At 39.5% G+C, this 12,953-nt stretch overlaps 1 protein-coding gene across 3 annotated transcripts in view; it reads right to left on the bottom strand.

The window, feature by feature from the left end:
• LOC126298705 (histone-lysine N-methyltransferase 2D-like) overlaps positions 1 to 12,953 on the bottom strand; it is a 156,073-nt gene that overhangs the window by 26,776 nt on the left and 116,344 nt on the right. For all 3 annotated transcript variants that reach the window (XM_049990130.1, XM_049990131.1, XM_049990132.1), the window contains 2 exons: positions 11,460 to 11,597; positions 11,113 to 11,259 (listed from right to left, as the gene is read on the bottom strand). In XM_049990130.1, coding sequence (XP_049846087.1) covers positions 11,113 to 11,259; positions 11,460 to 11,597 — 285 coding nt within the window. The remainder of the gene's footprint in view (positions 1 to 11,112; positions 11,260 to 11,459; positions 11,598 to 12,953) is intronic.

Below are 12,953 nucleotides of genomic sequence, written 5' to 3'. Positions count from 1 at the left end.
GCCTTATAGTGAGAAGATTATCATAAAACTGCAATGTGTTGGTCATGTCCAGAAGAGGACAGACACCAGGCTGAAGAAGGTGAAACGACGATTGAGAGACAAGAAACTTTCTGATGTTAAAACCATAAGAGGCAGGCTGACAGGCAAAATGATTGACGAACTACAGCAGTATTATGGGATGGCCATTAGAAAGAATACTGAGGAGTTGTTGAAAATTAAGCAGGCAGTATGGGCTACCTTCTTCCACAGACTGTCAACTGATGAAAAACCAGTACACCACCTTTGCCCTCCTAGACCTGATTCACGGTGCAATTACCGCAATGCCCAGTACTCAAACAGTTCATACAGCCCTAAACATTTCATTCCAGCAGCAGTCATGGATATCATAGAACCTTTTTACAGAGACCTGGCAAATCCTGAATTACTGAAGAAGTGTCTGCATGGTCAGGCTCAAAATCTAAATGAGTCATTCAATAATCTTATATGGACTCAGTTATCAAAAAATGTTTATTAATCCTGGAACAAACTGCATCAGAGAACTTGGATGGATGGACAAGGTTCGCATTGATAAAGCAGAGTACGTAGGACAGTTGGCCACTAAGGAGTCCAGAAAGAAGAAAAGAAGAAAAAACTAGGAAAAAGATGAAGAGGATGATAGACAGATTTATGAGTTGCATGAATTAATAAAAATCTTTTTAATGAAGGACAGTTTGGTTTCCAAAGTGGGAAAAGTACAATATTGGCAATTACTGAGCTTGTAGAAGTGGTACTTGAAGCACTTGGCAGGAATTGCTGAGTTATGGAAATATTCTTAGACTTGTCCAATGCTGTTCATAATGACAGGCTAGAAGCACTATGGTGTGAGAGGAAAATCAAATGACTCTTCCAGCCTTATCTAGAAAACAGTCTCAATAGTAGAGATAGTTCACACAACTGCTAATGGTAGATTTTTAGTAAAAATATTGCCAGACAGGAAACATACAAACATAGATGTGCCTCAGAATAGTGTACTGGGCCCCATTCTGTTCTTAATATATATATCAATGACTTCCCAGACAGTTAATACATGGAGGAAAAGTTCTCTTTGCTGATGACAGCAACATCATTGTCATTGATGAAACGCCAGAACTCATATTAAAGGAAACAAAAGAAACCCTGAACAATGTTTACAATCTGGCAGCATGTAATGAATTAAAATTGAACATAAAGAAAAGAAGCAGTGTAAAGATGGAAAATAGCTCTTGCATATGAAGCTTGGATGATCAGTCTAAGATTTTGTAACAAACACAAAATTTTTAGGGCTGAATATTGATTATGAGTTAACATGAAATGAACACTCAAAGATACTGACAAAAAGAATGTCATTACCATGTTATGCTCTAAGGGTTCTGACATCAGTTTGCAACAGCGATTGTCTTGTGCTGACATACTGTTCCTATGTACACTTATTTCTTAGCTATGGTATTCTTTTCTGGGGATCAAAACCGCAAAACATGGACACAGTTTTCAAACTGGGGAGAAAGTTTGTGAGAATAATAAGTAAAAGATGTAAAAATGTATTTAAAAACTATGTATCCTATGTCACCAAGTGATAACATCTATCAGTCTATTCCTTTTTACTGATATAGTCTTCCATTTGTAAGTTATGTGACCATCCAGACTTGGCATGTAATAATTCCAGGGATATGTCTTGATCACTAAAAACCTTATCTATGTTGCATTTTCAGTAATCACTAGCAGATAACTGTAACCAGATGTACAAAAAAAAAAAAAAAAAAAAAAAAAAAAAAAAAAAAAAAAAAAAAAAAAAAAAAAAATAGAAAAGATAATATATAATTATTACAAGGCCAATACAACATCAGGAATGGAAGTATATATTGAGTATAAGTACTTACAGCATGCTTAGGAAGGCTTACACAAGTGAACAATACAAGAAAAATATGCAACCTGATGTGCAAACTGCTGTTACGTGTATTTGCAAAAGGTGTTATTTGGAGACACTGCATGCCAGACTGAAGACAGAGGATCCAGGATCATATTATTTTAATGTAACACCAGATGGTGTTGATGTCAAAGACTGAGACAAACCAAGACATAGCTTTTATAATACACAAAAGAATGTAAATATTGCTACCATATTACATTTTTTTAATAAGCATCATAACATCAATGAAAAAATTAATCATAGAATACACTATGAACCAAAACTTGTCATGGGACATATAAAAAGGTCATACAGCAGACTAGGCAACTAGGCACAATGTCCAAATATTTCATCAGGACAGAAAGTTATGCAAAGGCCACCATTATGAAGGAAGACATAATAATTTATGAAGTATAATTTTCCAAAGAAAGCAAGCAAGCTTTGAACTTTTAAGTCTTCCATGATGGATCAAATAGAAAACTTGTTCGGACTCATGAACAAGTTTAAGTAATATGGACTTCAAGTCTCTGTCTTCAGTCTGGCATGTGATTTCTCCAAATAACATGTTCTGCAAGTGCACGTAATGGCAATTGTACATGAGACTGTACATTTTTCTTGTATTGCTCACTTGTATGAGGCTTCCTCAGCATATTGTAAGTACTTGTACTTAGTATTTACTTCCATTCCTGATGTTGTATTGGCCTTATAATAATTAAATGAGGGTTGGAACTTAAATAGTGGCAACTATTTATTCACAACTGATACAAAAGAGTTACTTGTTTGCACCTGTTACTGTTCGGAGTAGTCACCAGCATTGTGTAGAAACCATTGCCAGTGATGTGGACGGTCTAGTATACTGTTAGCAGAGCCTTTTTTGTTGAGAATGTGAATGGAGTGGTCTAAAGTTATGGTGATTCCCATTTACGACTGTGATGGTGTTATCCTAATACATTACATTCCTTCACGGCAGACGATGAATGCGCAGTATTACTGTTTGTGTTTGGAGCATCACCTGTGACCAGCTTTGTGAAAGAATCAGCAACACTTTCTGTGCAACCCACCCATCATTTTGCATGACAATGGGAGAGCGCATACAGAGCAACCTTTGGCTACTCTGTTTGGTCGATGGGACTGGGAAGTACTGTACCATCCACCATACTCCCTGGACTTTGTGACTTTCATTTGATTTTGAAGATGAAGGAACCACTTCACAGAATTTGCTTCAGAACTGTTTTGGAGATCTGACAGGCAGTAGACCGCTCCATTCTCACCTTCAACAGGACGGGCTCTGCTAACAGTATTCTATGCCTTCCACACTGACAACACATTCTACATGATGCTGGTGACTACTTTGAAGGACAGGAACAAGTGCAAACATGTAACTCTTTTGTATTGGCTATGAATAAATAGTTGCCACTATTTAAGTCCCAATCCTAGCTTTTCTAATTGATCTTTTGTCCATTTGAATACATACACCACATACTCCCACAACCATGCCCACTTCACCTTCACCTGCCTAGACACCCTCATTCAAGCCTCTCCCTTCCTCCCTTCCCCTCTCCCCTCCCCTGGCGCGCTAACAGTATCGTCTCCTATATCCAAATGTTCACTTCACTTCCTTCCTGCCAACAGATACCTCTTCATGCATACCCTGTCCTAGCACCAGGTCAACCCATTCATCCCTAATCAAACCTTCCTCCAATCTCACCATGTTGTCCACACCTCTCCCTATCTCCTTCACCACACTGACAACCCCTTGGCCTCTCATGAGGTGGCGTCACTATTGGCCACCTCAAGCATCTCCCTGTCTGGCCACAAACCCTACTCAATGACCTGACCGAACAGCTTTCCCTCAGCATCTTTTCTCCCTCACTCACTGTCACCTGTGCCACTATCTATATCTGTCCCACAGCTCCTCTCCCCTATGACTTCATTTTCCATGTTGACCATACCTTCTCCACCTATGTGATTGCCACCAACCTCAACATCCACAGCTGTGACCCTGCCACCATTTGGTGACCCATTAGATCCTTTCCACCCTCCATGGTGACCTTGTTGCTCTCCCTATCATCCCATCTGCCTCACCTCTGTGTTCAGTAAGGTCTTCGAGTCCATCCTCTACCCAGTGCGGCTTCTGGCCCTCCTTCTCAGCTGATGACCAACTCCTTAACCTTACCAATCTCCTGTTCCTCCAACTTCCATTGCTCTTCTATCTTTATTTCCCTTGACTTCCAGAATGCCTATGACCATGTATGGCATCCCAGGCTCCTGTCTGAGCTACAGACCTATGCTAACCCCATCAATTTCATCTGTATCGTTGCTTCCTTCCTCTCCCATCCTCTCTCCTATGTCACAATCCACAATACCAACTCCTGTACTCTCTATCCCACTGCCAGCGTGTCCCAAGGCCCCATTCTTTTCCCTCTCCTCTATGTCCTGTATACTGCCGATATGCCCAAACCTCCCCTGCCTGTTCATCTCCTCCAATTTGCTGATGACACCCAGGCAATCATAATAGGTCGTAGCACCCGCTCCTTTGGGCTCCATGATTTTTATCTCACTATTTATGGTCATCCTATCCACCTCACACTTAACCTGAAATACCTTGGCCTCACCATTGATTGTCACCTCAACTGGACCCCCTTTCTTTAAAATCCAACAGAAAGCCCACAATGGACTCCGTCTTGTGAAACTCCTGTCCGGCTCGACCTGGGGACTGCATCCTTCCACTGTCCTTCACACCTACAAATCCTTGATCCAACCCATCCTTTGTTATGCCAGCATCACTTTGATTTTCACCCCTCCCAGTTTCTTTAAAGCCCTGCAAATCCTAGAATGCCATGCACTTCGCCTCACCTTCTGTATGCGCATCCCAGCCCCATGTGCATCCTCTACAACCTCATCCCCTTCCCCCACCTTCTTCTTTTCCTCAAACACATCCCCACACATCCCTACCCTGTACATTGTCCACCGACTCCCCCTCCCCTTCCCCCTCCACCCCACGCAACCCCTGGCGTCCTCCTTCCTCTCTACCCCCAGTCCATTGCCGCACCTTTACCATTGCGTCCCATCTTCCCTCCATCTCCACACCATCCACCTCCTTTCCCCACACTACTTCCAGCACCTATCTCTCCTGGATTTTTTATTTTATTTATTTACACATCAAGTTCCATAGGACAAAACTGAAGAGCAAATCCCCAAGGTCATGGAATGTGTCTGTACATGAAATTACAACATAAAATTAACAACAGATAAAAATAAAATGTTTATGGACCCAAAAAAAGTCAGTCCATAAGTTTAAATAAGTGCAATAAACAATACAAGTATCAGCTTAATTTTTCAATGAACTCCTCGATGGAATAGACGGAGTGACCCATGAGAAACTCTTCAGTTTCGATTTGTAAGTGTGTGGATTACTGCTACAATTTTTGAATTTGAGTGGTATCTCATTGAAAATGGATGTAGCACTATATTGCACACCTTTCTGCACAAGAGGTAAGGACATCCAGTCCAAATACATGTTTGATTTCTGCTGAGTATTAACTGAGTGAAAGCTGCTTATTCTTGGGAATAATCTAATATTATTAACAGGAAATGACAGTAAGGATTATATGTATTGAGAGGCCAATATCAAAATATCCAGACTCATGAACAGGGGTCAGCTAGAGGTTCAGGAACTTACACCAATTATTGCCTGAACTGCCTGTTTCTGAGCAAAAAATATCCTTTTAGAATGGGAAGAGTTACCCCAAAATATAATACCATATGGCATAAGTGAATTGAAATAAGCAAAGAAGACTAATTTTCATATTGAATTATCACACACTTCAGATACTGTTCAAATAGTAAAAATGGCAGAATCTAGTATTTGAACAAGATCCTGAATGTGAGGTTTCCATGACAGTTTACTATCTATTTGAACACCTAGAAATTTGAACTGCTGAGTTTCACTAATCATATACCCATTCTGTGAAATTAAAACATTAGGTTTTGTTGAATTTGTGTTAGAAATTGTAAAAACTGTGTCTTACTGTGGTTTAGCATTAGTTTATTTTCTACAAACCATGAACTTCGGTCATGAACTGCATGATTTGAAACTGAGCCAATGTTGCACACAACATCCCTTACTACCAAGTAAACAGAAATATTTCAGAGTTACACGTAATACTAGAGGGCATATCATTTATATAAATAAGGAACAGGAGTGGCCCTAACACTGATCCCTGGGGCACCCCCCACTTCACCGTACCCCACTCAGACCCCACATCACACCCATTCTCAACATTGAAAATTATGACATTTTGCAGTCTGTTGCTAAAGTAAGAGGTGAACCAATTGTGAGCTACTCCACATATTCCACAACGGTCCAACTTCTGGAGCAATGAAACACCTTAGTTGAATCAAAAAATATGCCTACCATTCAAAACCTTTTGTTTTACACATCCAGTACCTCACAGAGAAAAGAGAATTTTTACTTGTTAAATGACTTCTGAAACCAAACTGTACATTTGACGGCAAATCATGTGATATAAAATGATCAATTATCCTTACGTACAGAGCCATTTCAATAACTTTAGGAAAAACTGATGGCCTGAAAATAGGACTAAAATTATCTGCATTATTCTTTCTCCCTTTTTATAATGCAACTTTACGACTGACTACTTTAATCGTTCAGGAAACTGACCAATCCTAAAGCAAAAATTACAAATATGGCCAAATACAGGGCTAACATGTGCATCACAGTACTTTAATATTCTCCTAGGCACTCCATCAAAACCACGAGAGTCTTTAGTCTTCAGTGATTTAATTATTGACTCAATCTCCCCCTTGTCTGAATCACAGAGGAGTATTTCAAAAATCAATCTCAGGGAGGCATTTGCCAAGAAAGTTAAATGATTCCCTGTAGAAGCTAAATTTTTATTTAATTAACCAGCAAAACTCAGAAAATGATTGTTAAATACTATGCATATATCTGATTTATCAGTAACAGAAATATTTTTACTAGGAACTAACTTTATATCATTGACCTTGTGCTGCTGATCAGACATTTCCTTCACAAGTGACCATATGGTTTTATCCTGTGAATTAGCTATTCTACTTGCATACCACATACTGTTTGTCTTCTTAATAATAATTTCAAGCACCTTGCAATACTGTTTGTAATGGGCTACTGTATCTTGATTTTGACTACTTCTAACATTTTGATATAATTCCTGCTTTGTTCTACATGGTATCCTTATCCCATTAGTTAATCACCCAGGCTGCCTATTACTGCTAGTACCCTGATTAGAATGTTGTAATGGAAAGCAACTCTCAAAGAGCATGAGAAATGTGTTAAGGAAAGCATTATATTTGTCATCTATGTTATCGACACTATAAAAACCTTACCACTCTTGTTCCTTGACAAGATTTAAAAAAAAACTCTCTATTGCTGTTGGATTAACTTTCCTATATAGTTTGTAATTATATGTGACATTTGTTCGAGTATTAAAATTAGGGCATCATTGTCTGAAAATCCATTCTCCTTTTTACTAACAGAAGATGACAAGCTTCGCCTGACATCTACCCCTCCTCCTCCTCCTCCTCCTCAAGGCTCCCTCTCCCTTCCTCTTCCCTTTCCTTGAGTAGGTTTCCTCCCTCCTATGCACCCCTCCCTTTGCTGTGGCCCCCTTCTGTGTCTCTGCGCTCCTTCCTGCCTTTCCTTTCCTTGTCATATCCCACCCCACCTGTCTCCTGCCTCTTGGTGCACCACCGTCATCATTTATTTGTTTTTCTCACTCCCCCTTCAGCCCCCCTCTGACTGCACCTTCCTTTCCCTCTTTTTGCCTTCTCTCAGGCCTTCCATCCCTTGACAGGTACCTATCAGCAGATTTTATTTATTTGTGTGTGCTCTATAACTTTTAGTGGTTTTTTTAAAGTATATCTCAATCTGTGTGTTTTTATACTGTGGCCAACTTTTAACTAGTGTGTGTGACTTCAGTGTCTTTTAAGTGCCTCACAAATCACTGACTATGTTATTTTAACTTTGAATCGACTTTTTTAACTGTCCCCCAATGATCGTCCCCATGTTAGTGTATATTTTAACTTCCATTATCTCCATTTAGTGTATTTTATATCCACATTTTCCCTCCCTTTTTTATGTATGGGTTTGCTCCTTTATTATTTGTATGCCACTTGGCTGAAGATTGGCACAGTGTGCCACTGTCAGCTCTTACCTGCCTGTGTGGGGAAGAGGAACGAAATTCCAACAAAGAAAAACAATTACCACAACCAGGTCCACTTCACCTTCACCCACCTAAACACCCTCATTTAAGCCTGTCTCCTCCTCCCTTTCCATGTCACTCTCCCTGGCATGCCAACAGTATCGTCTCCTATTTCCAAACATTCATTCCCTTCCTGCCAACAAATACTTCTTCAAGCATACCCTTTCCCAGCACCAGGTCAACTCCTTCAACCTTAATGAAGCTTTCCTCCAACCTCACCATATTATCTGCACCTCTCCCTACGTCCTTCACCACACTGACAACCTCGTTCCCCTACCATGAGGTGGAGTCACTATTGGCCACCTCAAACATACCCCGGTCCGGCCACAGCCCCTTCTCACTGACTCGACCAAACACCTCATCCTCAGTGTCTTTTTTCCCTCCCTCACCATCACCTGTGGCACTATCTATGTCCATTCTGCAGTTCCTCTCCCTTTCAGGGGATGTCCTGGATGGAGGGGTCATAGGACCACCGTTGTTCTTTATGTATATAAATGGTCTGAAGGATAGGTTAAGCAGCAGTCTGTGATTGTTTGCAGATGATGCAGTGTACAGAAGAGTGGCATCATTGAATGACTGCAGGAGGACACAATATGAGTTGGACACTGTTTCTGCTTAGTGTGATGAATGGAGGGTTGCTCAAAATGTAAGGACAAATGTACGTTAACAGAAATGAGTAGAAAAATAGTAATTTAATGTTTGAATGCAGTATACTGATCAGCCAGAACATTATGATGAGTGACCTACAATCGATATAAGCCCATTCAGGTGATAGCAGTGTCACTTTCCAAGGTATGATTGCTACTCAGACACTTGCACAGTTCATAGATGTACCATACTGCCTGTGTGTAGAATGGGGAAGGCGCGTGATTTATCTGAGATTGACTGAGGGCTGATTGTGATGGCCCAGAGGCTCAGCACAAACATTTTGGAAACTGCTTCACTTTTTGAATGTTTGAGGAGTGCTGTGGTGAATGTCTTCAATGTGTGGTGAAACCAAGGTGAAACCACATCCAGAAATCATGGGATTGGGCAGCCACCCCTCATTACAGATGTTGGATGTCGTAGGTTGGGCACACTAGTAAAACAGGACAGGCAGTGAACTATGATGGACTTTAATGCTGGGCAGAGTACAAGTGTGTCTGAACACACAGTGCACCCAAACACTCCTAATGATGGGCCTCCGCAGCCACCGATCTATGCATGTACCTATGTTAAATACCATGACATCGGCAACTACAACAGAAATGGGCATGTGACCATTGGCACTAGATGTTAGTGAAGTGGTAGAGCATTACATTGTCTGATGAATCCTGCTACTTTCTTCATCACACTGTGCTGAAGTGATGTGCTGGCCCCCCAACTCACCAGATCTGAACCCATATGTGGTGTCAGAGCTTATTGTCCCCCATTCCAGAATTTACGGGAGTTAGGTGAGTTGTGTGCGAAGATGTGGTGCCAGCTCACTCCAGTGACCTGCCAAGGCCTCATTGCTTCCATGATATGATGCATTGCTGCTATTACTCTTGCCAAAGGTGGACATATGTTCTGGTTGATCAGTGTATTAGTGGCGTGCTGCTTGATACAGTCATGTTGACTAAATACCTAGGTGTAGGAATGAAAAGTGGTATGAAACAGAAAGAGCATGTAAGTTCAGTTGTAGGAAGGTGAATGGTCAACTTTAGTTTATTGGGAGAATTCTAGTAGAGTGTTCCTCATCTATAAAAGCTACCGCAAACAGAACACTTGTGTATCACACTATTGAGTACTGCTCAAGTGGTTTGTTTCTGCACAGCTTGGATTAAATGTGAGCATCACAGGCATACTGCCAGAGTTATCACTGCTGCTGCCACCAATATACATGTTACGTAAAAACAGCAAAGAGAAGATAATAGAAATAAGAGCTTGTATGGAAGTATACAGACAGCCATTTATTACTCATTCCATGTGCTACTAGAACAGGAAAAAGAATGACTATCAGTGGTACAATATATGGTGGCTTGTGGACTATGTATTTAGATATGAATGTGACAGACATTAAAACATAGGAAAGGAGATGATGAAATGAAAATTTTGAGGGTGAAGACATAAGAACAGCAGGAAATATAATCAAATAAGGTAATGAAAAGACTATGTACACTACCAGTACCACACTCATACTGCCAATCATTAATACAAACAGCTAATCAAGGAAATAACACAAGGTTAGCAACTAACATACTTCATCAATCCATCAATTGTACCTGAAAGTGTTTGTGGACTTTTATATTGTTGTGACCACTATTGAGAGCATCTTAGATCATTATCAGGTGGCACAAGTGGACAGCAGTGGATTAAAAATGATCAACCATGACATCATAAAAGTAAAGAACAGTTTTAATAATTGCAGTGCCTGTAATTTTGTAACAATTATGGGAGAAAAGAACTGTTAAGCTATTCACCTGTAACAGCAAAACTTGGTTTCAAATTAAACATTAGGGAATTAACTACTTGTCTCATCATCATGTCATTTACCTTTGTTTTCTTCTCTCTACCCATACTTTTCTTAATACAAGAAACTGGAACTGCCTACAGCCTCTCACAATTCATTGCGCCTCATAATTTATGTTAACCTCTTCATACTTCTCCTCTCTGCTCATACTTTTATATTCCATTAGCAATTTGTACAATCACTCACTCTGTGCTTTTTTATTGGCATCTGGATTCATTTCCAATTATCTGTGTAGCCCTCTTTTCTCCATATTCTTATCATTACTTTCCTGCTTTATTGATTTGCTCCTTACACTGATACTATGTGAGTTCTTTTTAATATGTTCTAATTCTTGATGAGCGGGTTACCACAGTTTATTAATTGTGCCTTGCAATCTCAGTCTTTATTGCCAACTCTGAGATTTTATTATAATAGAAAATAATTCCAATACATACCAAGCCAGATGGTGCATTTACACCACGTACATAAAGGCGAGCTGGTTTAGGTGGGCTAGTGCAGACTGTTCCAGGTACATTATTGGTTACTTCTTCCCCCTTGGATGGCACCATCACTGTATCATCACTTCCAGCATACTGTCCACTCTGTAACAGCCAGTAAAGAAATGAATTCAGGAAATTTGTTGGACACCAACTGCTAGTGTGTATAAAAAGAACAAATAAACATGTACTCTGATCATATAATGGGACAGTGTGTTTCTTATTGTGATTCACAAACATTTGATAATGACAATTTTTTTTCTTTTTTTAATTTCCAGATTGGAGAGTATAATTTCCAAACTTACCATGCTAATGGGAGTATTTGCACTGAGATGTGTTGGCTGAGGTGTGGCTGTATGGCACATTCCTGACTGATAATTGTTTAGCTGTTTCTCGTGGCCTGCATGTATCATGGTTTGCTGCCCTCCAATAGACCTAGCATTCTGTAACAGTCAAACAATTTTTTGTGTACATTTGTGCTACACTCACTCGGTAGTCAAGGAGGAAGAACACACAAAATATATGTGAAGATCTTTTGCTATGATGACTTTTGTACTCTGTGTTATCCTGTATGTTTTATAACCTGTCATTTTGGATGCCCTAGAATTCACAATATCAGAAGATAAACGAGTATACCAGTAAGACATAACATAATAGTGGTAAAGATACTGTCATTTTTTATTTGACACAAGTGATAATAGACATTTTAACATTAAATGTAGATATATAATATTTGAATCTTTCACTGAAGTTTATAAATTAACATACATGTTATTATAAAGTGACCATACCAAGCTGAATTTCCTTCCCAAATTTTCTTTAATGATATCTCTGTCCACTACACCCAGTTTACATAATAATCAACTACAGATTACACACTTTAACTTGACTCCTGAGTGGCAGCTGCAGGGAATAGACACTTATAATCGGCTTTTAGTGCATTGGCTGTTGGCAGAATCCCCACCTCCTTCTCCCAGACCAGCTGTATTAAGCTTATAAAAAACGAATGTGTAAAGGGTTAATAGGTTACAGAGGCTCCACAGAAGTAACCATTATTTTAATATTTGAGTAAACAAGTCACTAGGAGGACCAAGTACAATCTCTTTGCTCATTTTTGTAAATAATACAAACAATCACTGTATGCACTCATCAACACTCTATTCTCAGTGGCTACTAATTGCTAAGGTGAACAGTAGTTATGGAACTAACGTTGACAACAAACATAAATATTCAAGAATGGCACAAAGTCAGCTAACTTTCACCAGTCAGAGAGGGGCCAAGTTAAAGTGTATGATGTGTAAAATACACAGAATTCCTGCTGCAGTGTCAACATAAGGCATTATGGGATTACAGTGTATTACTTTACAGGACTAACAGGAAAAATACCCAATCTGATTATAACATATCTAAACTGTGATCATGCTGATGTTAATGCACTCTTCTAAGGGGACCTGGACACCATGAGGACCCAAAAATGTACTTGATAAAACACTGTTATTTTTCCCAATTCTAAAAGTATATACATGATTTATAGTACCTCTTCATTTTCATATTTAAATGCCGTTTTGAACCAGATGTTGATTGTGAATGCCTAGCTGTCACACTGTTGTCAAACACAAAACCTTGGATACAGTCTCTCATCATTTTATTATGGCACCACTATTTCCATAGCAACTGATCTGAAGAACTATGAGCGTGATTTTATTGCAATCGATATTTCTGTTGATATAAGTAGATTATGAGACTTCAGGTTTTTCACGTGAGCTTGTGTTGTATTGTTGTTGTGACTACATATTTCA

The sequence above is a fragment of the Schistocerca gregaria genome, chromosome X, assembly GCF_023897955.1.
Source record: "Schistocerca gregaria isolate iqSchGreg1 chromosome X, iqSchGreg1.2, whole genome shotgun sequence".
Taxonomy (NCBI): Eukaryota; Metazoa; Arthropoda; class Insecta; order Orthoptera; family Acrididae; genus Schistocerca; species Schistocerca gregaria.
The sequence above is the reverse complement of the archived record's forward strand: the minus strand, read 5'-3'. Positions and strand labels throughout refer to the sequence as shown.